Raw genomic sequence first — 24,743 nt, 5'->3', positions numbered from 1 at the left:
TGAATTACTTTAACAATAAACATGTTCAATGTGAGGAAATACAACAAAAAAATCACTCTGCATTTAATTTGCAGTTTATGAAACCTAATACATTAAAAATAAATAATCCGTAATTGAGCTCACATAATGTGTCACTCAACTAAAAATGAAGAAAATGCTTGTGACTTGATAGGTAAATAACTGTTATAATAAATAATAATTTTATTTCACAGCACCTTTACAGACAATCAAGAATACATGACGACATATCATAAGTAAACACAGGAATAATTAAAGTGTGGCCCATTTCTAGATGTTTTCACTGGCTCTGAATACAAAACTACAGAAAACAATGGGTATGTGCATTTCTGAATTTATTTTAAATTTCAGAGCTCTGTAATATATTTAAATGCGGTCGTGCAGGTTGTTAACATGCAGTGGTTTTATAAAAGAAACAATAAAAAAGAAAGGACATACTGTTTATAGACCAGAATTGTTCATTTATTTATATCAAACATAAGACTCTTCCAAGCATTATATTGACAAATTTCTTATTTTCTTTACATGATAAATATTAATGCTATCACCGGATTTATATATAAAAAACACCTTTTATTTTTATTTGTGGTACTTTTCACGTTGCTGCTGGTCAGGAGGGTGAGGTGAGTGTCCATCGTGAGGATGTGTGTGTGTGTGTGTGTATATGTGTGTGTGTGGGGGGGGGTGTTGGTTGGTTGTAGACTGCAGACACCATCTCTTCATCTACTTCACTGAAACTTGTCTTTTATCTGCTGAAACCTGTCCTGGACCCATTCTCTGAGGACATCAAGAAAAAAAACACACAAGTCAAAGTGTGCATGCGGACATTTGTGCAATTGTGCGTTTTTTTCCTGCGGGTGTACACGCGCACATACCTGGTGTTGACTACCACATCGCTGTTGCGTATATTATCAAAGGTGGTCTTGGCCTTTTCAGCCACGGTGTGGCTTATCTCAGATACCTTCTCCACAAAAGTGGTGACCTCTTCGCTGGAGTCCTGAGCCTCTGCAGGTGACCGACACAAGTTAAGGTTATACACAGAAACCTTGTAGCAGCGACAGGTTTGTATTTACGGCGGACCTGTATATCCCACCTGTGTAGGCGACCAAAGCCAGCATCAGCACGGCAACTGCGAGGAAGAGTCTCATCTTGGCTGCGAGTGTCTGAGGAGCAAGGGACAGGGACAGGTTGTGGTTGAAAGGACGTTTTTCATTTGGCAAAAGCATTCACATATAAATACGTTCTCTTTAAAAGCTGTGCCCTGGTACGTCAGCACCACGGAGGGGGGGACAGCTCCCTTTACGCACAATCTTCTCTTCCTCAAAACGCAATCAATTTACGTCTAAAACCTCGATTCACAAATAATTCTGTGCTTGACTTTGATGACTTACATGAAGAAATAATCAGATAATGGTTACTGAGGATAATCTGATGTCTAATGAAAGAAAACAAACAGTCCAAACTTCTCCACCTCGGTGGGGATTTCAGATTTAAAATGTGGAACATACCTGTTTTTTCGGTCTCAGAAGAGGAATCAATCAGGTGTGATTGAGCGCCTATGTGAGTCGCTTTTTATAATCCTGCTCGGCTCCGGCAGAGTGACGCAAAAACGGTGGATTTTAAGTCAACACATACACGTGATTTCAAAATCAGAAATGTGTCCACATAGCTCACATTGAGTAGCAAAAATAAATCTAAGAATACAATCAAGTTATTATCTGTCTTTGAGCAGAAGCCAGCTGTGTGGTTCCTTCAGGGGCCAGAGTTTAATATTGATGTCAGTAGATACGGTGAGACGTGCTGCTGAAGGAACATAGGTCAGTAATGATAGTGTCATTATTACCAGTGTAGACCTCAGCTGTCCTTTGAACCTGACGTGTTGGACAAGCATAGACTCATGTGTCAAACAGGCATGTATATATTGAGAGGAGGGTTTTAGATTAAGAAGTCAGACTTAAGTCGTGAATCATTCTGCAACCGGAGCAATATTACATATTCAAAAGACAGACTTTAAATAAAAACTCAGATTCGTGATCTTCTTTCTACTTTTTCTTTTGTTTTAACCTCCACGTCCTTTTTTGTACATGTTCATACTGATATTTTATTGTGGCCTATTGTATAACTTTCAGTGGATGGAGATGTATTATAATCCCTTGAATGAGTGAAAAATGTTGATGTCATTCTTTAAAAGTCCTGATTTCAAAATGTGGGGTATTTTAAGTAAAAATACAGAAATATTTGGGTAAAAAATTAAGTAACTAATTATCAATATTATTATATATGCATTGAAATGAAAGTAAATATAGATTTTTGTCAAGGTGGAGCAAATTTGAGGGCTCTAATATCTTATGTTATCATGCATAATTTGTGTGAACAATTTTAAAATAGAAAAATAGAAGTTACTCTCTAATAAATCATTGTAATATAAAAAAGTATAATATATGTCTGAATCGTTTGAATTGTTAAATTAAACATTAAATGGGACTGGAAATCACAAGAACCTCAGAATTTTACAGCACATTACTTCTAATTATTTAGTTTCCGATTCTTTTTCACAAACTCTGCTAAATCATAAGTAAACACAGGAATAATTAAAGTGTGGCCCATTTCTAGATGTTTTCACTGGTTCTGAATACAAAACTACAGAAAACAATGGGTATGTGCATTTCTGAATTTATTTTAAATTTCAGAGCTCTGTAATATATTTAAATGCGGTCGTGCAGGTTGTTAACATGCAGTGGTTTTATAAAAGAAACACAGAGGACATACTGTTTATAGACCAGAATTGTTCATTTATTTATATCAAACATAAGACTCTTCCAAGCATTATATTGACAAATTTCTTATTAATGCTATCACTGGATTTATATATAAAAAACACCTTTTATTTTTATTTGTGGTACTTTTCACGTTGCTGCTGGTCAGGAGGGTGAGGTGAGTGTCCATCGTGAGGATGTGTGTGTGTCTGTGTGTGTGTGTGTGTGTGTGTGGGGGTTGGTTGGTTGTAGACTGCAGACACCATCTCTTCATCTACTTCACTGAAACGTGTCCTTTATCTGCTGAAACCTCTCCTCGAACCAGCCTCTGAGGACATCAAGAAAAAAAAACACACAAGTCAAAGTGTGCATGCGGACATTTGTGCCAATGTGCGTTTTTTTCCTGCGGGTGTACACGCGCACATACCTGGCGTTGACTGCCGCATCGCTGTTGTGTATATTATCAAAGGTGGTCTTGGCCTTTTCAGCCACGGTCTGGCCTATCTCAGACATCCTCTCCCCAAATCTGGCGAACTTGTCTTCGATGGAGTCATCCTGAGCCTCTGCAGGTGACCGACACAAGTTAAGGTTATACACAGAAAACTCGTAGCAGCGACAGGTTTGTATTTACGGCGGACCTGTATATCCCACCTGTGTAGGCGACCAAAGCCAGCATCAGCACGGCAACTGCGAGGAAGAGTCTCATCTTGGCTGCGAGTGTCTGAGGAGCAAGGGACAGGGACAGGTTGTGGTTGAAAGGACGTTTTTCATTTGGCAAAAGCATTCACATATAAATACGTTCTCTTTAAAGCTGCGCCCTGGTACGTCAGCGCCACGGAGGGGGGGACAGCTCCCTTTACGCACAATCGTATCTTCCTCAAAACGCAATCAATTTACGTCTAAAACCTCGATTCACAAATAATTCTGTGCTTGACTTTGATGACTTACATGAAGAAATAAATCAGATAATGGTTACTGAGGATAATCTGATGTCTAATGAAAGAAACAAACAGTCCAAACTTCTCCACCTCGGTGGGGATTTCAGATTTAAAATGTGGAACATACCTGTTTTTTCGGTCTCAGAGGAGGAATCAATCGGGTGTGATTGAGCGCCTATGTGAGTCGCTTTTTATAATCCTGCTCGGCTCCGGCAGAGTGACGCAAAAACGGTGGATTTTAAGTCAACACATACACGTGGTAACCTTGACGAGCCACTGCCCCTTTTATTGATCAGCGCCCTCGTTAACTGCATTAAAAGATAGTGATCATGATAAAGAAACTGCAACTCTGCACAAATGAGTCCTGTGCTGCGGGAGAGTGTCAGAGGCTGCGCAGGAAGGGGGTGTAGATGTCAATCACATATTTGACCAAATGTGAATAAAGAGGTGTAGAGTTGTTCATTTCAAAATCAGAAATGTGTCCACATAGCTCACATTGAGTAGCAAAAATAAATCTAAGAATACAATCAAGTTATTATCTGTCTTTGAGCAGAAGCCAGCTGTGTGGTTCCTTCAGGGGCCAGAGTTTAATATTGATGTCAGTAGATACGGTGAGACGTGCTGCTGAAGGAACATAGGTCAGTAATGATAGTGTCATTATTACCAGTGTAGACCTCAGCTGTCCTTTGAACCTGACGTGTTGGACAAGCATAGACTCATGTGTCAAACAGGCATGTATATATTGAGAGGAGGGTTTTAGATTAAGAAGTCGGACTTAAGTCGTGAATCAATTCAAAAGACTGACTTTAAATAAAAACTCTGATTCGTGATCTTCTTTCTACTTTTTCTTTTGTTTTAACCTCCACGTCCTTTTTTGTACATGTTCATTCGGATATTTTATTGTGGCCTATTGTATAACTTTCAGTGGATGGAGATGTATTATAATCCCTTGAATGAGTGAAAAATGTTGATGTCATTCTTTAAAAGTCCTGATTACAAAATGTGGGGTATTTTAAGTAAAAATACAGAGATATTTGGGTAAAAAATTAAGTAACTAATTATCAATATTATTATACATGCGTTGAAACAAAAGTAAATGTAGATTTTGGTCAAGGTGGAACAAATTTGAGGGCTTTAATATCTTATGTTATCATGCATAATTTGTGTGAACAATTTAAAAATAGAAAAATAGAAGTTACTCTCTAATAAATCATTGTAATATAAAAACGTATAATATATGTCTGAATTGTTTGAATTGTTAAATTAAACATTAAATGGGACTGGAAATCACAAGAACCTCAGAATTTTACAGCACATTACTTCCAATTATTTAGTTTCCGATTCTTTTTCACAAACTCTGCTAAATCTTGCATAATGCATTGTGCGTTATGGGGCAGAAGTCATAGCCTGCAGACTGAAGCAGACTTCTTTAGAATAACGTCCCTTTCTTTTTTCTTTTTTTTTAATGAAATGCCCGACTTAGAATCCCATTGCCTCATTTATGTCTCTCTTATCCAGACCTTCCCTTTCTTAATAGGGAAGTAAATCAGACAAATCCAAATGTGGCCCATGGTGTAAGTTAGCATGCGAGAGAAAACAGTAAAGAGCGTGAACTGAAGTAACCCCCTCATTAAAAACTGTGACCTGAGTAAGAGCCAGGAAGTCTGTCCCTGATAGTTTAAAGGCTTCACCACCACTTAACACATCTACTTTCACACCAGGCAGTCTGCAAAAGACCAAATGCACAGTTGTTTTGCCGATGATTTGAGCTATGAGGTGCTAATGCTACGTTGAATGACCTCCGCTTGCGTCAAATCAGCTTTCACATGCCTCCACTCTCACACAACACCTCTGAAAGACTAAATCTCCATTGCTTTTGTGATGAAGTGGCCAGTCGGTTTATGTATGAGCTTGTGCTTGCGTGCATATAATCTGTTCTTGAATAATTGAAGGAGGCACAGGGCGTGAAAGTGCATGTCTTGCGTGTTTCCAATTTGCAATAACAAGCTTACAAAAAGGCTGTTTTTGTGTTTGGCTCAAGGCCCCTGCAGAGCCTGGTGTTGTGTGCCAGCTCTGAATGGGAGGGAGAGGAAGGAGAAAAGAGCGGGGGCTTTAATGGGGGGTAAAATCTCTGCAGGGGTGTTATCAGAGGGGTTACTAGCAGTCACGGGCTTGCTAGCACCTGATAAATTGCTGGGAGTTTATTTTGTTGTTGTTGCTGGGCAGTGCTCAGGTTTCAGACACCCTATAAGAACAGACGGAGCAGAAGAGCTGAAACTGCAGGATGCTTGTGGTTTTCCTGTTTTTACCGTTCGCAAAACAACGGACATCGAGCGAAGGAGTTTCACTTGTCTGAGTTTCAAAACAAGCTCCAGTTTCTGACAGGAATTATATCATAGGGCACAAACACCTCTGTCATCCTGTTAGTCATTCTTTCACTTTACATGCGATGCCCTTTAACACAGAGAGAAATGGTAAACATGTTTTGTTGTAAGACCAAAAGGTTGTTTTGTACAGATGAATAATTGCACAACTTTCACAGAAATTCAGGCCATGGTGGACGGTTTGTATACATATGGTGCTTTACTGGTTTGCCACTCAAAGCGATTTTTGCCATGAACACATTCATACAGTGCGTGCAGCACAGGTCTGGGCGGCTGTCGAGCAATTTGAGGTTCAGTATCTTGCCCGAGGACACTTCGGAGGAGGATCGAACCGCCGTCCTTCTATGTTACACAATAGCTACATGTCATTAAAGCCATAAAAATTGTATCAAGTGTAAAAAGTGCATCAAATGTAGTGTATACGAATAAAAAGAAAGCCCCCCAGCTGGTTTCACACTATGGTCAATAGAGTTAAGTCGTACATGTCTTCTGCCCCTCGGTGACCCTGACCCCCTTTATTTAGAAAATCTTTACTTTCAAAATGTACTTGTCTCTCTACATTTCTTCTACTCATTAAATGTAACGCTTTCTGCTGCTTTTTGTCGTTCACAGAGGCTGTGCAGCTTTATTTTCGGACACAGTTTGCTCATTCTCCTATAAATGAAAACACAGCTGCAGCGTCGTGCAGCACGGATTCAAGTGGAGGGGTCAGAGAAGAGGAGCGGAGATGAACGAGGGACAAATGGTGTCCTCTGCTGGCCTCGGCTCCGCACTTCAAAGCAAAAATCCTGCTGAGTTTGATCAGTGGAGCTTTGAATGCATGAGGTACTTATCTGAGTTCAGGACAATGGGGACCATCCCCTGAGGCAGGTCCAGATGTGAAGAAAGCTGAAAATCTTAATCTTCTTTTGCATTTCACGGCACTGAAATAAGATTGTGATCATGTTTTACTTGGTTCTGGTATGTTTCCAAAAAACTACAATAATAAGAAACATAAATTCATAAACACACATACCCATAATTTTACATTACAGTTTTTTATTTGCCTTAATTTCCTGAGGGGATGACATGATAAACAAACAATGCAGTTTCATGATATGCATCTTTACCACCAGGCCACTAGGGTGCACGTTCTCCCAAACACACGGGCTCTCTAACAGCTGATGGCTTGTTATTGACATGCTTGTGCAAATATGTGTATAAAGGTGCACTGATGCATGTTGTGTTACTTTTGCCAAGCTGAGCGAAAGGTAGGAACAATGTCACCGTTGGGTTAATTCAGTCTGGGGCACGCTGTGTTCCCAAATGCCTGCTGTGATCAATAGAAAGGAATCTGTGAGCAGATCTTAACAAGTCTGGACTAGAAAAATAGACAGGCGGGGGGTGTGGGGTGGCTGCATGAGGAGGAAATGGAGAGCGGGAGATGCTTGGGGTGGAGTACAGGTACAAGGAGGGAGAGAAGAATCTACCTTTTTTTAATTCTAGTTGAATCATTTGTGTGTTAACAGTAGCAGTAAACACAGTTTGCCAAAGAGTTTGGCAAAGAAGTGGCGGTGGGCCTCTGTGCTGATGTGTGTCAGGAGGTGGATGAAAATTGGCCAATAGCTTCAGATACATTCTCTTATATAATTAGCTCATGTAGCCTTATGCAACAGCTACTAACTATAAGGACGAGTGGGGTAAACCTGCAGCTTTGTATCATTAAGGCAGTTGTAAATTGCCCGGAAGAAAGAAATGATTTGGTGAAAACCTGTGAGACTTTCTTTTTATTCTGAGACTAAATGTGTCAGTTTTGTGGCGTCTCTGCGTGTCAACATATCTGAATCTCATCTTTTAAAATATACTGTTTACTGTTTACTGTTTAATGTTCATTTTCAGAGACGAGGTGGAGACAGAGCATGTTTTCTAGGTTCTTTATTCACTCAGCACTGTTCAGCACAGTCCAGCCACAGGCCGTGTGCAGTTAGTGAGCAGCATTGAGGACATGTGAAACATTGGGGACACTGAAGAAACAGACTGGTAGCATTACACTCAAACTCAGTGTGAGCGACAACAATACAACAGCCCGGACAGAAGGGCACTTTAGTGGTTCAGTCTCAGCTCCAGAATAATTACACATTACTGCCTGTTCCCATATTCTTTTCACCTTGACATTTCAGTGCATTTATTTTGGTTTGAGTTTCCTGCCCGCGAGGCTGAAACTCAGCAGTTATTTTTTTGCAACCAAACAAATCTACGAAATTGTAAAATTTCAGGGGGAGGAGGGGGGGGAGTTAATTCAAAGTAGAAAAAAGCAAAGCATATTACAAATATTTGTCTGTTTGTGCATGAAAGGCTGCTATTTACTGTGGTGCACGTGTTCGTGGAGAAAGGGGGACGATAGGAGAAGAAGTGAGGGTGAGGAGCGAGGAGCGAGAACGTTCATCTGATGACCTCCTCATCCTCCCTCCTTCCTCTTGTCAACCTCCTAACCCCTGAACACCAGAGCCCAAAATGAAGATATCAACACTATCATGACTTTCAACTGACCCCTATCTGTGTTTTACACATTTTCTCCTTCTACTAACATAAACCATCTACAACCCTTCAAAAAAAAAAACCCTAAAGAGTCTTTCTTTATGCAGAGGCAGTCTCCTTGACCTTATCCATGATGGTCTCAATCTGTTCGCGGATCTTGGTGGCGTAGGGGGCGAAAAGCTCGGACAGCTCCTCGATCTTGCCCTCCAGGGAGGTGCGCAGCTCCTCGGCAGTGGCCTCCAGCTGGGTCTTGAGGTCCCCAGCCTGGGACTCCAGTTGAATGCCCAGACCCTCAGCCTGGCTCTGCAGCAAGGTGGAGATGTCGCTCAGCCTCTTGCTGGCGGAGTCGCTGGCCTGCTGCATGTAGGGCTGGACTTGTTCCTTCACGGTGTCGAGGTTCTGGGAGGTGCGGGACTGGAGCTCGCCCAGGTAGGTGGCCACGGTGCTGGTGGTGGAGAAGGAGAAGATAAATTTTAGTTTCACATGAAGGACAAGAGGAAAAAATAAAGATAAAGTCAGAAGGACTGCACCACTTACTTGCGGATCTCCTCGGTGTCCTTGTTCAGGCGCTTCTTCAGCTTGTTGGAGTAGATGCCGATACGGTTGCGAACATCGTCGGAGTTCTGCTCCATCATGGTCTTGAGCTCACCCAGGTACTCGGTGCTGCGGTCCTTGGCGTCAAGCATGTCTTTCTGCAGTTTGTTGGCCAGAAGCTGCAGGTCCTCAGACAGTTGACCAGTGGACATGTCAGCATAGGGGCTCAGCTTGGTCTGGAGGTCATCACTGTAGGTTGAGAGCTCTGCCATGGTGTCAGTGATCAGAGTGCTAGAAAAGAGAAGAACAGGATGGTCACAAATGTGCTATGCAAGGGTCAGGGGCCAGTTAGGATAAAAATGCATGAACTGGGAAGAGGAGGACAGAGATCTGGAAAAGAACGGAGCATTTCAAGGTAAAACCACCTCCAGAAAATGATTAACGAGTCAAATGAACTTACTCTAGCTCCCTGCTGAGCTGAGAGGCCTTGAGGTTCTGCACGACTCCATCAGCATTGTTGTTCAGCTCAGAGACGGACAGCCAGAAACGCTCCACAGTGTCCTCCCAACGGTTTGGGGTGGCATCAGCCTGATGCACAGCACGGGCATTGCAGCCTATTGTGGACAGACATAAGAAAACACACATAAATAACCCAGAACAGAAGAAAATAACATGCTGCTGGGACATAAACTATCAGAACACTTACCGGTGATGACTGCCAGAGCAAGGATCAGAGCTACAGACTTCATGGTTGCTGAACAGATTCACCTGTGGAATAGAGAGGTAAAATAAGATGAAGTGGAAGGAGAGAAAACGTGACCATATAAATACAGTCACACCCAATAACTGACTATGTACTCAATTTCATTCAGAAATTCAGATCTCATTCTGGAAAAGTAACGGTGGTATGTCTGCTCTCACTCACCTGAGGGGTTGACTTCTCCGTACTCCCTGAGCAGAGACTGAGGGCTTTTATACAGTCCCAGGGGATGGGGGGGAGAGGAGGAAGGGAGGGATGGAGGGAGGGGTGGGCGGAGGGAGGTAGGGAGGGGTGGGTGGAGTGAATGCTGGCGCTCGTTCACGTGGAGATGATGATTTGTGTGCTGAGTGTAATCCTGTTTCCTTGCACACACGTCGTGCCACCAACACTGTGACCGAAGTTTGAAGGGTTGATTGAGCAACTTGCTGCCACAAGAATAAACGGGGTCAAAGTTTCATGTCCAGTCACAGACTGATGATGAACGTCATGTTTATTTTGTTGTTTTTCCTCATTTGTTCCACAGATATTGATTCTTTAGCATAAATGAACCTTTATTCCAGAGGTTTGGTTGAGAAGTTTTCTCAAGACAGCTCTGGTCATCATGTTGTCTTTCTTGTATCAGTAAAAGATGAAAGATTGAAAGATGTCCTTGGATGTCAAAATATAAAATTATCCTAAAAAAACCCCACTAGCATGTAAGTAAAGTCATGCATTAAAATGGATAAAGATAAATCATATATTACAAAAAAGTAACTCAGTGTAATTTATGTTGATGTTATGTTGTTGTAAAGTACATATATATTGTAGGATATATATTACTGATGAATTACTGTATAAAGAGAATTTCTTTTATATTAAGCTGGTGGAGCTGAAGCTGTTAAACTGTTATGTAACTTTTAATTGAGTACGATGTGGTATCACAGATTTGGCAATTTCAAGAATTTGAATTGAACAAGTTTTAGTTTTTTGATATTTGTATATGTTTTCCATAAACTTTCTTCTTGATACTCAGTGTCTTTTTACTTTTTTCATGGTGGTAACAGACATTTAAATTCCTCCTCTGCCTTTTGTTTTCGCAGGTTTTGTTTAAAGCGACCAAAGCTCCTTTAGGCCCTTTCTCAGATTGTTATCAGCAGTGATCTAATCTGAATATAAATCCCCCCGGCACCAGGAAGTAACCTAAGTTGCTTCACATGCATTTCAGACCATCACATTTGCATTTCATTGCATTTGCATCTGATCACCCCCGGCAGACAAACAACCCCCAACACATGGGGTACCTTTGCATCTCAATCCCATTCTCCTATAGTCCACATGCTTTTTCAGTATTCCATTCAAATGCTGATCACTTGAGACACATAATGTTGCATGTAGTAGAACTTTAAATTACTAGTGAGTGCATGAATTACAAATAATGTGTCAGCAGCACAAGTGGGGCATGTTGGGACATGGGGATACGCTCCGGTCCAACAAGCCCTCTGTTAAAAGATTTATGGCTAAAAAAAATAAAAGAGAACATTAAACGATTGCATAACCTGTAAAAAAAACAACAACAAAAAAGACAGTACAAAGACCCTGAACAAAAAAGTAAATTATCCAGGAGCCACAAGTAGGAAAAAACTGAATATATGTGTTTTTATGTTGTAAAAGAAATCCAAGAAATCTCCAGGGTTTTGAAATTGGCACAGAAGAGGGGAAGTTTGACGCAGAACGAGACTGTTTACCGCGGCCAACAAATATTTGCTTAAAGTCAGACCACTGCTGTCATGAGCACTGGTGGATATTTAGATCGGACCAACATCTCCATCACAGACCTGTGATAATGACTGAGGTTTTAATACATTGGTAAGAGACAAAGGTCGATGAAACCTTCACCACTGAAGTGCAGGAGGCAAAAACAGAAGTTTTTCACTCTGATTCCTGAGTAAATACTACTGTGAATATAGCTATTAATTATTGTTACTAATGTAGCTTATTTATAAGAGCCTGTCATTGATAAGTTTTGTTTTTGCACCACCCTTCTGAAATAGTTTAATGGAAGCAGCAAAGAGCTTAGTTAGTGTTTTACTGCTCTTATTGCAAAGGACTCTTTTACTTTACATTCGCTCAAAGCAGGAGCCTTAACCTCTTGGAAAGTAGCGCAAACTATTAATGACTCACAGACTGTATCATATTTTACCTGTTGTGTTTTGTAATTTTCTCCAGTAACTGAAAACTATCTCACCTGAATTAAACTTCTCATTGCCTATGATTAAAAGCTTTTCTTTGCTATCAACTTCAACTCTGAGTCCTTCGCTGACCATGTGTAACGACCTTCGTCCTTTAGCACTTAGCCTCTTCGTTGTCACGCCGACAGTTTTCTATGTCCTGTCATTTCTTTCACAGAAATGCAACTTTACACGAGAACAAAGTGTGAACGGGCACGACTTGGGCGGGTAATTAGTGTGAGGACGTGATAACATGAGTGTGTGATAACTCTGAGAGGTCAGCTCACAGATGAGATTAGGACACAGTGCCAGATTGTCCAGCTGTTTTGTAATTGTGAAACAAGACATTCTTTGATGTCTTCAACAATGAAATGAAACAGTTTTTTAAATGTTGAAGTGTAACTTTTCTGTGGAGAACAAAAGACCTTTGATCTTGGTATACCACAACAATAATGTGTCACTTCAGGAGCTCCACTCATGTGGAAACACTCAGTAGAGTGCAAACCTCCACCAAGGCCGGACAGACCCCTTATGAAACAACATTTAAACTCACTAGATCTTCCTGATGTTCATTGGGATCGGTGGATTATTCTCTGAGAGATCTGTGAAAAGGTTGAGAAACACCCGATCTCGCAATGTTTAACAAATTGCTGCAAATGTGTTAATTCCCTGACCCAGGCCACATCCTTCAAACTTTCGCTGAAAGCTGTCCAGTAGTTCTTGTGTAATCTCTTTAACAAACCATTATTCTGAGCAAAGTATCCTCATGCTGACCCTTTTGAGTTTTTACACATTTATCAAGACGCCTTTTGTTTATTATGTTGATAGCACTACAGCTATGTAGATACATTTTCAGTATCGGTAAATTCCTGCACCAGAGTGACCGACCAGCAACACATGTGAGGAGAGAGGTCACACACTCGACCTCATAAACCCACACTGTGACCAGCACAGAGAGACAGGAGGCAGGAAAGGGAAACAGAGTATTGTGAGGTAATACAGTAAAACATCTGACACAGCTATAAACTACAGTCTCTTCTCCTTTTGCACCACAACAACAGAGGCAATGTCCAACGTCTATCAGGACAGATTGTGTGAGAGGGCATCTTTCCACGGTTTGAACCACAGTAACCCAGGCGTGATTCTGTTGTTCTCCGGGAGCTGGTGTGAAGAATTTGTTTAAACCTGCATGATCTCACCCCTCAGACCATTAAAACATCTGTGTGGATGAGTCGGCAGGGTTACTGCCGTTGACGTCTGTTGGTTCAGAGCTGTTTGAACTGGCTGTTTGAACTGGCTGCTTCACTTTAGAAATGACTGTTTCCCCTGCAGCATGTCCTCCATCTTTTGGGCCTGAGTCAGAGTCAGCTGATGGAGATTTGGGCTTACAGAGCCCAAATGTCCATCAGCTGATGGAGCCAAGGGTCTGCTGAGCTTGTGGCACCATGTCTCTGTGATAAAGGGGTCCCGAGTCTGATTCATGTAGCAGCGACATGCTCAGGGTGAAGTGACGAGCTGGTGGTGAACTTATCCTTGGAGGTGAAAGAAGATAAGCCTGGTGTCTAAAGGTGTTAAAGCTCTGCAGACACTTCTGCAAACGTCTGTCTGTGAGTCGCAAATCTTAAGAATCTTTCATCTCATCAGCTCCACACTTGTGTAATGTTAAAGGGAACAAGAAAGTGCAGTGTTGAGTTTGGTGAATTTTGTTCAATAATATCAACTTTAAATAAACAGGCGACCAGCGCTCTGTAGCAGCGGCGGCAGAGACTCATCAGCATAAGCGATCACACTGACATGAGAGTGGTGTCAATCATAACATGTAAAGCCTGCAGGCGTTTCCCCACATGTGAAGTATTCCTCTGCTTTCTCTGATGGCTCTGAATACCAGAGGAAACAGACGATTATAACTGTTACGTAACATGTCGAAAACCTCAACATTTTAAATTCAGACTCTTGATCTTGGCAATCTGCTCCATCAATTACACGCTTTAATAAATCAAAAATGTCACGAGAAGGGATAGTACATGGATTTCAGTGTCACTCATTGTCTGTGCCTTTTCCATTTTGCCTGTTCGCTATCTGGTAAAATTGACTGGCAGAAATGGAAAAGTATTAATTACTGGAGACTTCTTGAATAATATTTATTAATTTTAAAATGAAAATGACCTCTATCCGTGCAAATACACCTGAAAAAACACATGACACGACTATTCACATATGCATGCTGATGTCAACACGTATCAGAATGTCCACTCTGCAGTCGGTTGAAGAAAGTGTTATAAACGAGGAACAACTAGAGCGAAAAGTAAGACAAGGGATTTATTTTTTCTTGAACCAATGACAGGATGGAAGTGTTACTGACAATTCAATCTGGCAGTCGTGTTGTGACTTTAAAAAAAACAAATCAGGAAGTGAAAGTGCGCGTTTGCGTCACTGAAACCAGCCTGCCCAGACTAACCCAGTCACGGAGGTCTCAAACTAAAACTGGGCCAGAAGCTTTTCTCTGTGTTAGAGAAAGTTTGGAGTAAACACCAGATGTAAAAGTAGCAAAAGTGATGTATTGGCATGGGTTAGAATGAGCCCTTCATATACATCTCTTCCACCAATGTCGGCCATGTTGCACGGCCATTGCATTTCCCTTTTCTCATGTTACCTGGAGGTTACTGTACGTTCTCCTAAGCTGCTTTCAGACCTGCACTGAACTCCGCAGATCCCCAGTATTTTCTCCGGAGGATGTGCATGTGTGAATGCAAATGTTCGACTGAGACCCTCCGGATTACTTTCTCCACCTGGTCTCTTAGTATAAAGTCCATAGGAAGTCAAGTGAAGTGATGTGAGGAGAGTGATCATGTGATCTCCACGGTAGAATTAATATGTTACTTCCTGTCTCTGTCGGACTTTACCCGCAGGTCATGTCTGAAAACGGCTCTACTCAGTTGGGAGGTGAGATTAGGGTTATTCAGTTGGTTGCAATACACATTTTCACCTTTAGAGGCCACTCATTCCAACACAGCATTCTCAAACCACTAGTCCAACATTTTTTAGAGAAAGCAACACATTAAAACCAGAAAAAACGAACAGAACCCAGTGTAACTCACCCAGAAATCATTTACAGTATATTAACACATCTGAAAAGGTATTAACATTATTAACTATAAAACACGTACAATCTTTAATCCTTTTCACATTTTTTTTTATTTAATCAGACAAAAGGCGAAATGGGAGCTGCGTGTGTGTTGGGAGGGTTAATGGTGTGCAAAGCCTGTGGCAGCTGGGGGCAGAGCAGAGGAATGTTGTTTGCCGCTGGATAAGGCAGCGTGGGAGCGATCTGACAGCAGGGATGGAGGCACAAAAGGAAAACTTAAAAACAAGGTGGAAACCTGATGTGTTTATGAACCTCCAGACTTGCAGAGACAGACCTGGACATGCCCTGCTCGACACCCACGACTGAAACCTAACAGCAGCACCGGGGGGATTTGGAGATTTTTGCAACCAGACACAGAACAAACACGAAAAGATTTATTCCTCATGTTTTTGTAGAGTTTAAATAGAACAGGGTTTTGTGTGCTTTTTATACAAATGTGAAAAAGCCATAAAACTGACTGGACCCTGTTGCAGATATAAGCACCTGAATCTATTCAATGGAGTGACTCTACTTGTTCACCAGAGGGCACTCATTCTTTTCAGAGAGTATATTGGTCCAGTAAAGTGTGAAGTGAAGTCCAGGAACATCACTGTTCCTTGTGTTTTCATATGTGGAATTTCCTCAGGAACTACCCATAAGTTGGTAATGATGTGTAATTGTTTCGGTCAATGTTATCAATTCATTCATAAAATGTTTTGATTAGAAAGATATTCTGACATTAGAAGCAAAAAAACACCTGAAATCTTATCACCATTCAATAATAATTTCACTGTGGACTCATAAATAACACAGCAGACATGCAATCTTATGTTTGGCTTTCACTTTATTTGCATCATATAGGGAGAGAACACTGTGTGGTCACAGACCAACACTCAATATTTACAATTTATCTACTTGTAATACTGTAAAAATATCTATAGACCTCTTCAGATTTCAAAACCGGTGAGTTTATGTTGTCATATTTCTATACAAGGTGATGCAGTTTCTGCCTTAGTTGGCTTTGACAAAGGAGTTGAAGAGGGTGGTGAGACGAGCCTGGAAGTCCTCGGTGTAGGGGTCCAGCTTCTCCCTCAGATCATCAACGTAGGGGGTGGCCAGCTCTTTCACCTGCTGGGCTCTCTGAGTCAGCTCGCTCTGCACCCTCTCGGTCATCGGGGCCACGCGCTCCTTGAAGTCCTGCAGGTGCTGGTCCACCTTCTGCTTCAGGTCTTCGGTGTAGGGCCCCAGCTGAGCCTGCAGGTCCTTCACGCTCTGCTCCAGGCTGGTCTTCAGCTCCTCGCTCTTCTGCATCAGGGTGGTCCTCAGGGCCTCAACGTCCACGGAGTCTGCGTAGGGGGCCAGCTCCTGCTTGAGCTGCTCCACTCTCTGCTGGATCTTGGCGTTGATGTCCTCGGTGTAGGGCTCCAGCTGCTCCCGGACAGTGCCCAGCTCTGCGATCACACGCTCTCTCAGCATGTCAGCCTCTACGGTGACTTTGGTGATCATGTCCAAGGCTGAAGGGGGAAGCTGCTCCTGGAGGCTCAAGGCGTATGTGTTGGCGAGGTCGGAACTTTCCGTCAGACGGGCACTGGACAGGAAAGTGAGATTGAGATTAAGTCAAATTCATAAAAGAATTGTATCTCAGTTACCAGCATCCAGTGTATTTCATGTCACATATGGTCACACATTTTGTATGGCGTACCTGACTTCCTGTCCAAACTGAGACTTCCTGATCATCTGCAGGGTGTCATCAGCTGTCTCGGTGGCTTTGGCAACATAGTCCCAGAAAGCATCAGCCATCACTTCCATCTGTGGCTTGGGTGCATCACTGTAGAAGAGGTTGGCATGACAGCCTGTTCAGAGAAGACAGGATTAGTTTTAGTGAGACTGTTCAGTCGTGTATCACAGCCTCTTCTGAGGTATGACAGTTGCATATTTCCTCCTCACCGAGCCTTGCCGTTCTTTATCATGCAGTTGGTATTTCTTAACAATCTAAAATTCACTTTAAAAGTAAAATACATTATATTTCCATCCTACTCACCGCTGAAGACAGCAAGGACGAGCACAACAAGGACCTTCATGGTTCTTAGACCTTGAGACAAAACAAATAACAGAGAGTTAAGTCACCACAGCGAGCAGCAGGCAGCAAGACAGCTCCCGTTGATTCTCCAGCTCACCTGAGTTTGCGAGTGTATCTGCAAATCCACCGGCCAATGCTTGTGTCCAGCTGGTGAAGACCAGCAGCTTTTATAGCAAGCCAGGAAGGAATGATCCCAAAGTCCAGGTGCTAGTGCCTTGCTGTCACCCTGCCTCACCCTGTCCTCACTGAGACCTTTTGCCAGAGAATCCATACAGCCACACGCCCATATACTGTTATTGCAATGCACACACACACACACACACACACACACACACACACATGAGTTCATAACCCAGATTCTGCAGCTTCATATATCAGTGATTGTCCGGCATATGCAATTATTTTATTTATAATTATGACTATCCATGCATCCCTTTATGGCCTTACATGATGCAAACACCTGAAAGTGTGATTCATCAGTGTTAGAGTGACAAATTCCAAACGTTTCACCTCAAACAAACCCTGTCCTCACAGGATAGTTCACATCTGTAATCACTGAGCTGTTAGCTTTTCTCGGCCACTGATAAATCTCTGCGGAGACATGCAAAATCTCTTTCTTTAATTTCTTTGATGCCCAGCTTTGATTAGATATGAGGCTGGTGTTTTATTGTCTCCAATAGCTTGAGATTTTGCCAGTTGATGTCGCATTAATTTATGGCTCTGGTTTCTGCGTCACGCCAACGTTTCAGTAATCTCGGTGTATCACAGTGAGCAAAGGTCAGCAGAGTCAGACACCGTCATCCTTTGAAGGACAAAGTGGCCGTAGATTCACAGCACAGTTCAGTTCGGAACCACTTGTAAAGAGATGCATTTTAATGCCATTCTTTCCTTTTCCTTTTTAAAGATCCTCCAAGACTTGAAACTGGAACATTTCACTGAGAAGTCCTTCATCTTATTCTGAGGGTCCTTTAAAGCTTACATACAAGTGGGCTCAGCTGTATATCTATTTATCTCCTGCTTCTTTTTTATATAAAGAAAGAGTTTGTTTAACTTTACTATGAACTAGGTGTTCCTATTATTCCTCTCAGTGATAAGTAGTGTTTGTTAGTAGTTTGAAGAGCAAAGCAGTTTTCAGAACACCACTATACTAACATAACATAAAACAACTAATGACATTGTTAATGAATGGAGATATAACCAGGACTATGTATACAGTCAAAGCTGATGACGATTGGCCATTAGTGGAACAAACTGTAAAACTGTAATAACAGATTTAACAATATTGTTTACAAATCACAAATAACATGCGTTATAATAAACTTTTAATAAACCATTTTGATTTATGTAAATAAACATGATACACATTCATACACAAATAATAACAAAAAAGGGGGGATCCCACCGACCCTAACATTAGTTTCCCCGGAGATATTATTATGTATTTGAATGACAGTGATAAAAAAGTAAACAATAATACACACAGAGAGTAACAGCTGTTGATGGATTTAACACGTCTACTGTATAAGAGTAAAAGGAAAAGAGTAGAATAAACTGCTTGCTCAGTAATAACTTGATTTCATGTATTGTACAATACATGAAATTGTTCCAATCTGTACAAGCAGCAGAAATCGAAAAAACCATTCATGTCATTCTCAGATATAAGAAATTTGTCAGCAAAAGAACTCCCACTTTGAGAATTAGGCACTAACAATGTATTTGCTGCTATTAGGCTGTTACAAGTAAATAAAATCTAACTCTAAAAAAAAAATCAATGCCCACAGAGAGACTGTCATAAAGAGAGGACAGAGCGTTTTCCAGCAAGGCCACTTGGTGATTTAATAAACTATACCTGTCACTATTTTCTTTAACTAAATGGTCGATGTAACAGTTTCACTTGTGCAGCAACAGTCATGAAACAAAGGTTCCACTGACACAAGCTGCTGGTGACTAAATAGATCAATGTCCAAATGTGCTACTCTGACTTTTCACATCTCAGTTAAGAATGAAACTAAAACAAATCAAATGTGTCAAAAACCGTCTCACAACCTCCAGCTGAAGACAGTGAACCTGAACAGTCGTGTTGCATCAGATTTAAATCCTCATTGTGTCACTGCTTGCTCTCACTGAGAATGGGAATGGGTCTTTTTTTATCCCTGAGGGTCTTTTGATGAAAAGAAAAAAGGAATTACTTTGTAATCTGCTCAATCACTGTGTGAATATTCCATAGGATTGTTTCCATGTCCAGTAACGTTTAAATGTACCGTTAAGGTCTTTCCTATGAGTTGAATATTGTGAAATAGATGAAACCCTTATTACCTTTGTGTGGTCAGTCAGTGAGAGAGTGAGTGAGTTTAGTTAGTTAGTTAGTTAGTTCATTAGTTAGTTAAAGGATGTCTCAAAGAATAATTCATGGACCATGATGAAAACCATCTGATATGTTTAGGAGAATGGTGATGATGAATAAGTGCAATCTTTGGTGAAGATTCATTTAAAATCTGAATCAAGTTGATTTAAATTTGGTGTCATGAGGGGACTGTTGGTCATGGTCGGAGGTTTACACATTATTAAATCTTCTCAGGCCTTTTAGAACATCATCATCCTCAAACATGTCTCCATCTCACTGTTCCAATATTTGGGCCTGTGTCAACAGTGTCAGAGAAATACAATGACACTGGGAAATATTGTAGTTCTGACCCTGACTCCATTACTGATTGACACTTGGCACAAATACCTTCTGGTAAAAAGTAAAGTTGATAATCTTATTTCTTTTCAATCCAAAAAGTCTTTTGAGAGCCCCGTGCTCTTTTATTCGCGTTGCCGGACGCTAAAACAAAGTCCAGCAGCGTAAGAATACCACGGTTATCTGGACTTATCTCCCGGCTGTTAGCAATGAACTACGTGGATAGTTTATCACAATGCTGTCTGGAAAGGGGGTCAGAGGAGAACATCGGCAACATTCCTTCTGGGTGTAAGTTTTGTTGTTATGACATATCTACAATGCACATAACTTCTGTGCGGTGTAAAGATTGTGTCTGTGGGTCGTAGCCTCATGAGTCATGTGATAGTAGCCATGCGGGAGAGGCAGCAGACGCAGGAAGAGAGCCGTCGTGACAACATGGCAGGAACTCCTGGACTTTGGGCTCTTGACTACAACTGTCACCTGGCTTCAGTATATATACACGGAAGCTCCCTCACACACTCGCAAACCCGCTAAACCCTGAGAGATACACAAGCCACAAAGCAGGTGAGAGTTAGACAACATTTCAAAACAAAACTTCAGGAGGGAAATATGAAAGTTTTGACTTTTGTTAATGCAGCTTAAAACTACATTGTTGTTGTTTTTCAGGAAGACACAGTCATGAAGGCGTTTGTGGTAATAGCCATTGCGGTGCTGTCTGGTAAGTTTAGCTTTTACCGTATCAGTGTTTTTTTTTGATAAAGCCAAGTCAAAGCTGATGTTGTATTGCTTCTATTAGAAAACAGAATAAACTTAATGGCTGAAAAAACTTCACTTGTCTCAAACTGATCTCCTCTGAACAGGCTGTCATGCCAACCTCTTCTATGCTGATGAGCCCAAGCCACAGATGGAAGTGCTGATTGATTCTTTCTGGGACTACATTGCGAAGGCCACCCGGACAGCAGACGACACCCTGCACATGATCAGGAAGTCTGAGTTTGGACAGGAAGTCAAGTAAGTTGTACGAGAGATACTGGACCATGATGACTGGGCTGACACGTGTTGGTAATACACAGTCATTGTGTTGGTCTCACCTTTACTTTTGTCTCCCAGTGCCCGCCTGGCAGATAGCGCCGACCTCGCCAGCACCTATGCAGTCACTCTCCAGGAGCAGCTTCCCCCTGCAGCCCAGAACCTGATGACCAAGATCACCACAGAGGCTGATGTGCTGAGAAACGTGTTGACCAAGGAGCTGGGCACTGTCAGGGAGAAGCTGGAGCCCTACACCGAGGACATGAAGGCCCAGATCCAGCAGAGAGTGGAGCAGCTCAAACAGGAAGTGGTCCCCTACGCAGACTCCCTGGACTCCGAGGCCCTGAGGACCACCCTGACACAGAAGAGCGAGGAGCTGAAGACCAGCCTGGAGCAGAGCGTGAAGGACCTGCAGGCTCAGCTGGGGCCCTACACAGACGACCTGAGGCAGAAGGTGGACCAGCACCTGCAGGACTTCCAGGATAGTGTGGCCCCGATGACCGAGAAGGTCCAGGTGGAGCTCAGTCAAAGAGCCAACTCCGTGAAGAAAATGGTGGCCCCCTATGCTGAGGACCTTAGAGGAAAGCTTGACCCCTACGCCCAGGACCTCCAAGCCCAGCTCATGTCCTTCTACCAGTCCTTTGTCAATGCCAACTGAGTCATCCTCCATCGTCAACCTGCATCATCGTGAACAAGATGCCGGCCTTGTGTGGTCTACCTCTGTTTGAAGCATGTAATAATTTAAATATCTGAACTGCACTGTAAAACAAATTAAACATAATATTTATTGCTAATTGCAATATTTGCAAAGCAGACATCTGTATATACCTAGTTTTTATTGTGCATTATGTAGTTGGAAACTGTATTTTTTTGTCTGTAAGATATGAAAAAATAAATAGATTAATCTGAAAAAAATGTATTGTCTGGTCATTACTTTATTTATGGTCTTTTACAGAATAGGTCTCTAATCGGTAGATCCAATACATGAATTTCTATTTTACTCTCACTTCACAAACACATGGAGGGATTACTTTGGTCACAATCAGTTGTGGCACACGTGCTGTTATTCTCTCTATTCCCAGAAAGCATCTTGGTATTTCGATGTAATTTGCCAGGTCTCAACGTGTCCTGGCTCCTGTTACACTTTTGATTCCCTAGAATCTTTTCCAAGAGGTAGACTACTTTTCTTATTCTCGTACTTGTCATCACTTGCCAGGAAACCTCACCTTCCTGGTGTCAACGCTGAACCTGCTTTGAGAAACGTGGATGACCAACGTGATGTGAGAGAGGCAACACAATTCAGTCATGGGTTTATCCCATTTGATCACACAAAACAAAACAAAAGTATGTGTTTCTAGAACCTCAGAACTTTTTCTACAATGGAAAACAAGAATTGGGCAACATCTAACTATTGCACAACACAAAGCCTTATCCTTCCCCTATATTGAGAGTGCCAGCATCCAACGTGGAGGGTCAGAGTCTACTGACAACTCACACACACACACACACACACACACACACACATAGACAGGTTTACCCAGCTATCCATTATTAGGGCTTTGCATTGACTTCTATTCATTGTGGTCAGGCTAACCACAACCTTATTCCTCACCTTAACCCACATTTTACCCCTTGCCTTAACCAGGACCTCACAAATGTAATTTTGATTAATTATCCATGAGGTCCACTGGTCCTGATGAGGTCGGTGTTTCTGCTGGAAAAGGTTGTAAAGATTTGACAAAAACGAGTAGACACACTAACACACACAATTCATAACATACGATTGCAAAAATTGCATTGTCCAACAAGAATTACTCTCAATAGAGCTCATACCTCTGCCAAGGGAAATTCCCCACATACATAATATTCCTTAATATGCCAGATTTTCTTTTCTTTGGGAAATCAGTCAAAATGTCAAAAACGGGGGTTGGGACAGTTTTTTGAAAGAGAATAACTTTTAACATTTTTGACAGATTCTCCACAGAACAAAATCATTTCACGAGATTTAAAAGTTGCTTCATTGACATCAGTTACTGAGGCTTTGTTGGGCATAAGTTTGAACCTTTTCTTCACTGTAACTCAATAGAATTCAGTTTTGCATTTTAAAGTCCAACATCCACTGGGGAGCAAACAGCTGAAAATCTTTGACTTTACAAATGCAAATCTGATGTGACCTTTTCACGTGTCGGCCTGTTTAGCACTTATGTGGCCACTCGTTGCGTCGCATTATCAGTCAAAAGGGCCAGAAGGCATCGTTAAGGCCTTGATCCCAACGGCCACGTCCTAAACTAAAGGCTAGACGGTTGTCTTCCCCTTTCACACTCTGCACACTTAGAGGAGGGAGCTGTTGTTTCAGGCATACAAGCTGCTTTGAACAAGACACATCATGCCATATTCACCATAGTGATAAATAGAGATTTAGTGTTGTTTTGATGTAGATAGGAGGGGTTTACTGCTGTTGCTGCTGGTTAGATAAGCAGATCAGAGCCTGTTGGCATCAGAAGATAACTGTCTCCGTCTGTCAATGGGTCATTGTGATGCTCTCAGGCTGTGAGGTTTGTCCCACCTTGTTGTCCTCTGTGGACTGTGGGACAGTTCACTTAAGACAGCTTGAGTGAATAAGAAAATGTGATTATAAGGTATTGTCTGTTGGAGACTGATTGTGTGGGACTGCAAAGGGAAAACTTTTCCATGAGAGGATGAGGACCAGGTGACGGGGCCTTTTCTGTCAGGGCTCCCACTCTTTGGAACAATCTCCCTGAGAAGCTCTGTCTGCAAACTCATTATCCGCTAATTTAATCATTTTATGAGGTTCTATTTGATCTTGTTTTCTCACCTGTAACTTTTTTTTAATTTCATCTGCGCTCTATTGCTGTGTGATCTTTCAAATTCTTGCTCATTGTTTGCTTTTTAACTACAGTAAATGTTGCGTATTGTTTGCTTTCAATTTTTCATTTTTCATCATCTTGTAAATGTGTTTTGAAAGATGCTCCACAAATACCATTTATTTTCCAAGTTTATTATACAGCCAATACTCACACTATTACTGTACTTCTTTGAGCTACTTGAATTGTATTCAAGCACTATGCTTCTTTGTTCTACTCATCTACATTTTAGAGGGACGTTTTTTTACTTTTCACTTCACAACATTTAAAAAACATTTAATCCACTGGTTACTTTTACACAGTAATTATTTCATCAGTTACCAAAGTAAAGTAAATCAGAACTTACAGTACATCTGCACATGTTAATGCATCAATACTACTAATACTAATACTAATACTAATAATAACAATAATTATAAGTAACAATAACAATTTTACTTTATTATTGTGAAGCTTTAACGAGCATAAATGGAAAATGTTGTCAGAACAAATGTCATTGTCCCCTGAGTCGATAGAAGAGGCAACACTGCCACCCAGTGACAGAGCAGTGTAAGTGCTTCAGTGTGAAAGAAAAATCTCAGCGCTCCAATGAGATGTTAAAGGTTCAGTGTGTAAGATTTAGGTGAAAAGGATCTATAGGAAGAAATTGAATATAGAATCATCCTGGTGATGTTTTCACTAGTGTGTTTCATCTAAATTGTACGAATTGTATTTTTCTTTACCCTAGGATGGGCCCTTTATATTTAAATACTTTGTTTTTGCATCTGGAAAAAATCTGACAAAACCGGACTGAGGAGTGAGAGGATGAAGAGGAGGAGGAGGAGGAGAGAA

The 24,743-nt window shown here is 41.5% G+C and overlaps 4 protein-coding genes across 4 annotated transcripts; 1 reads left to right on the top strand and 3 right to left on the bottom strand.

Moving 5' to 3' along the window:
• Positions 1-2,789: 2,789 nt before the first annotated feature.
• Positions 2,790-4,000, bottom strand: apoc1 (apolipoprotein C-I). The gene is made up of 4 exons (XM_035162805.2): positions 3,840-4,000; positions 3,426-3,495; positions 3,202-3,337; positions 2,790-3,102 (listed from the first exon to the last, which is right to left on the bottom strand). Exons 2-4 carry the CDS (start codon positions 3,478-3,480, stop codon positions 3,054-3,056), a joined length of 240 nt encoding a protein of 79 aa, XP_035018696.1. The 5' UTR covers positions 3,481-3,495; positions 3,840-4,000; the 3' UTR covers positions 2,790-3,053.
• A 3,995-nt stretch (positions 4,001-7,995) lies between these two features.
• apoeb (apolipoprotein Eb) lies at positions 7,996-10,160 on the bottom strand. The gene is made up of 5 exons (XM_035164396.2): positions 10,073-10,160; positions 9,854-9,915; positions 9,608-9,761; positions 9,151-9,438; positions 7,996-9,058 (listed from the first exon to the last, which is right to left on the bottom strand). The coding sequence occupies exons 2-5, from the start codon at positions 9,894-9,896 to the stop codon at positions 8,713-8,715; spliced, it is 831 nt and encodes a 276-aa protein (XP_035020287.1). The 5' UTR covers positions 9,897-9,915; positions 10,073-10,160; the 3' UTR covers positions 7,996-8,712.
• Positions 10,161-16,064: 5,904 nt separating this feature from the next.
• LOC118113944 (apolipoprotein A-I) lies at positions 16,065-17,556 on the bottom strand. Its single transcript, XM_035164088.1, has 4 exons — positions 17,416-17,556; positions 17,280-17,330; positions 16,941-17,091; positions 16,065-16,826 (listed from the first exon to the last, which is right to left on the bottom strand). Exons 2-4 carry the CDS (start codon positions 17,317-17,319, stop codon positions 16,250-16,252), a joined length of 768 nt encoding a protein of 255 aa, XP_035019979.1. The 5' UTR covers positions 17,320-17,330; positions 17,416-17,556; the 3' UTR covers positions 16,065-16,249.
• Positions 17,557-20,426: 2,870 nt separating this feature from the next.
• Positions 20,427-21,882, top strand: LOC118113879 (apolipoprotein A-IV). Its single transcript, XM_035163933.1, has 4 exons — positions 20,427-20,562; positions 20,665-20,716; positions 20,859-21,009; positions 21,109-21,882. Exons 2-4 carry the CDS (start codon positions 20,677-20,679, stop codon positions 21,683-21,685), a joined length of 768 nt encoding a protein of 255 aa, XP_035019824.1. The 5' UTR covers positions 20,427-20,562; positions 20,665-20,676; the 3' UTR covers positions 21,686-21,882.
• The last annotated feature ends 2,861 nt before the right edge of the window (positions 21,883-24,743 follow it).

This window comes from Hippoglossus stenolepis, chromosome 8 (assembly GCF_022539355.2).
Source record: "Hippoglossus stenolepis isolate QCI-W04-F060 chromosome 8, HSTE1.2, whole genome shotgun sequence".
Classification (NCBI taxonomy): domain Eukaryota; kingdom Metazoa; phylum Chordata; class Actinopteri; order Pleuronectiformes; family Pleuronectidae; genus Hippoglossus; species Hippoglossus stenolepis.
This window is presented reverse-complemented; position numbering and strand designations above follow the sequence as displayed.

Excerpts from the sequence above, each read along its gene's own strand:
- LOC118113879 (XM_035163933.1), top strand. The coding sequence starts at position 20,677 with ATGAAGGCGTTTGTGGTAATAGCCATTGCGGTGCTGTCTG. Across the intron at positions 20,717-20,858 it reads AGCCATTGCGGTGCTGTCTG|GCTGTCATGCCAACCTCTTC; the intron begins GTAAGTTTAGCT and ends TCCTCTGAACAG. Across the intron at positions 21,010-21,108 it reads GAGTTTGGACAGGAAGTCAA|TGCCCGCCTGGCAGATAGCG; the intron begins GTAAGTTGTACG and ends TTTGTCTCCCAG.
- apoc1 (XM_035162805.2), bottom strand. The coding sequence starts at position 3,480 with ATGAGACTCTTCCTCGCAGTTGCCGTGCTGATGCTGGCTTTGGTCGCC. Across the intron at positions 3,338-3,425 it reads GGCTTTGGTCGCCTACACAG|AGGCTCAGGATGACTCCATC; the intron begins GTGGGATATACA and ends GGTCACCTGCAG. Across the intron at positions 3,103-3,201 it reads GATGCGGCAGTCAACGCCAG|AGGCTGGTTCGAGGAGAGGT; the intron begins GTATGTGCGCGT and ends TGATGTCCTCAG.
- LOC118113944 (XM_035164088.1), bottom strand. The coding sequence starts at position 17,319 with ATGAAGGTCCTTGTTGTGCTCGTCCTTGCTGTCTTCAGCG. Across the intron at positions 17,092-17,279 it reads CGTCCTTGCTGTCTTCAGCG|GCTGTCATGCCAACCTCTTC; the intron begins GTGAGTAGGATG and ends TTCTCTGAACAG. Across the intron at positions 16,827-16,940 it reads CAGTTTGGACAGGAAGTCAG|TGCCCGTCTGACGGAAAGTT; the intron begins GTACGCCATACA and ends TTTCCTGTCCAG.
- apoeb (XM_035164396.2), bottom strand. The coding sequence starts at position 9,896 with ATGAAGTCTGTAGCTCTGATCCTTGCTCTGGCAGTCATCACCG. Across the intron at positions 9,762-9,853 it reads TGCTCTGGCAGTCATCACCG|GCTGCAATGCCCGTGCTGTG; the intron begins GTAAGTGTTCTG and ends TGTCCACAATAG. Across the intron at positions 9,439-9,607 it reads CAGCTCAGCAGGGAGCTAGA|CACTCTGATCACTGACACCA; the intron begins GTAAGTTCATTT and ends TCTCTTTTCTAG.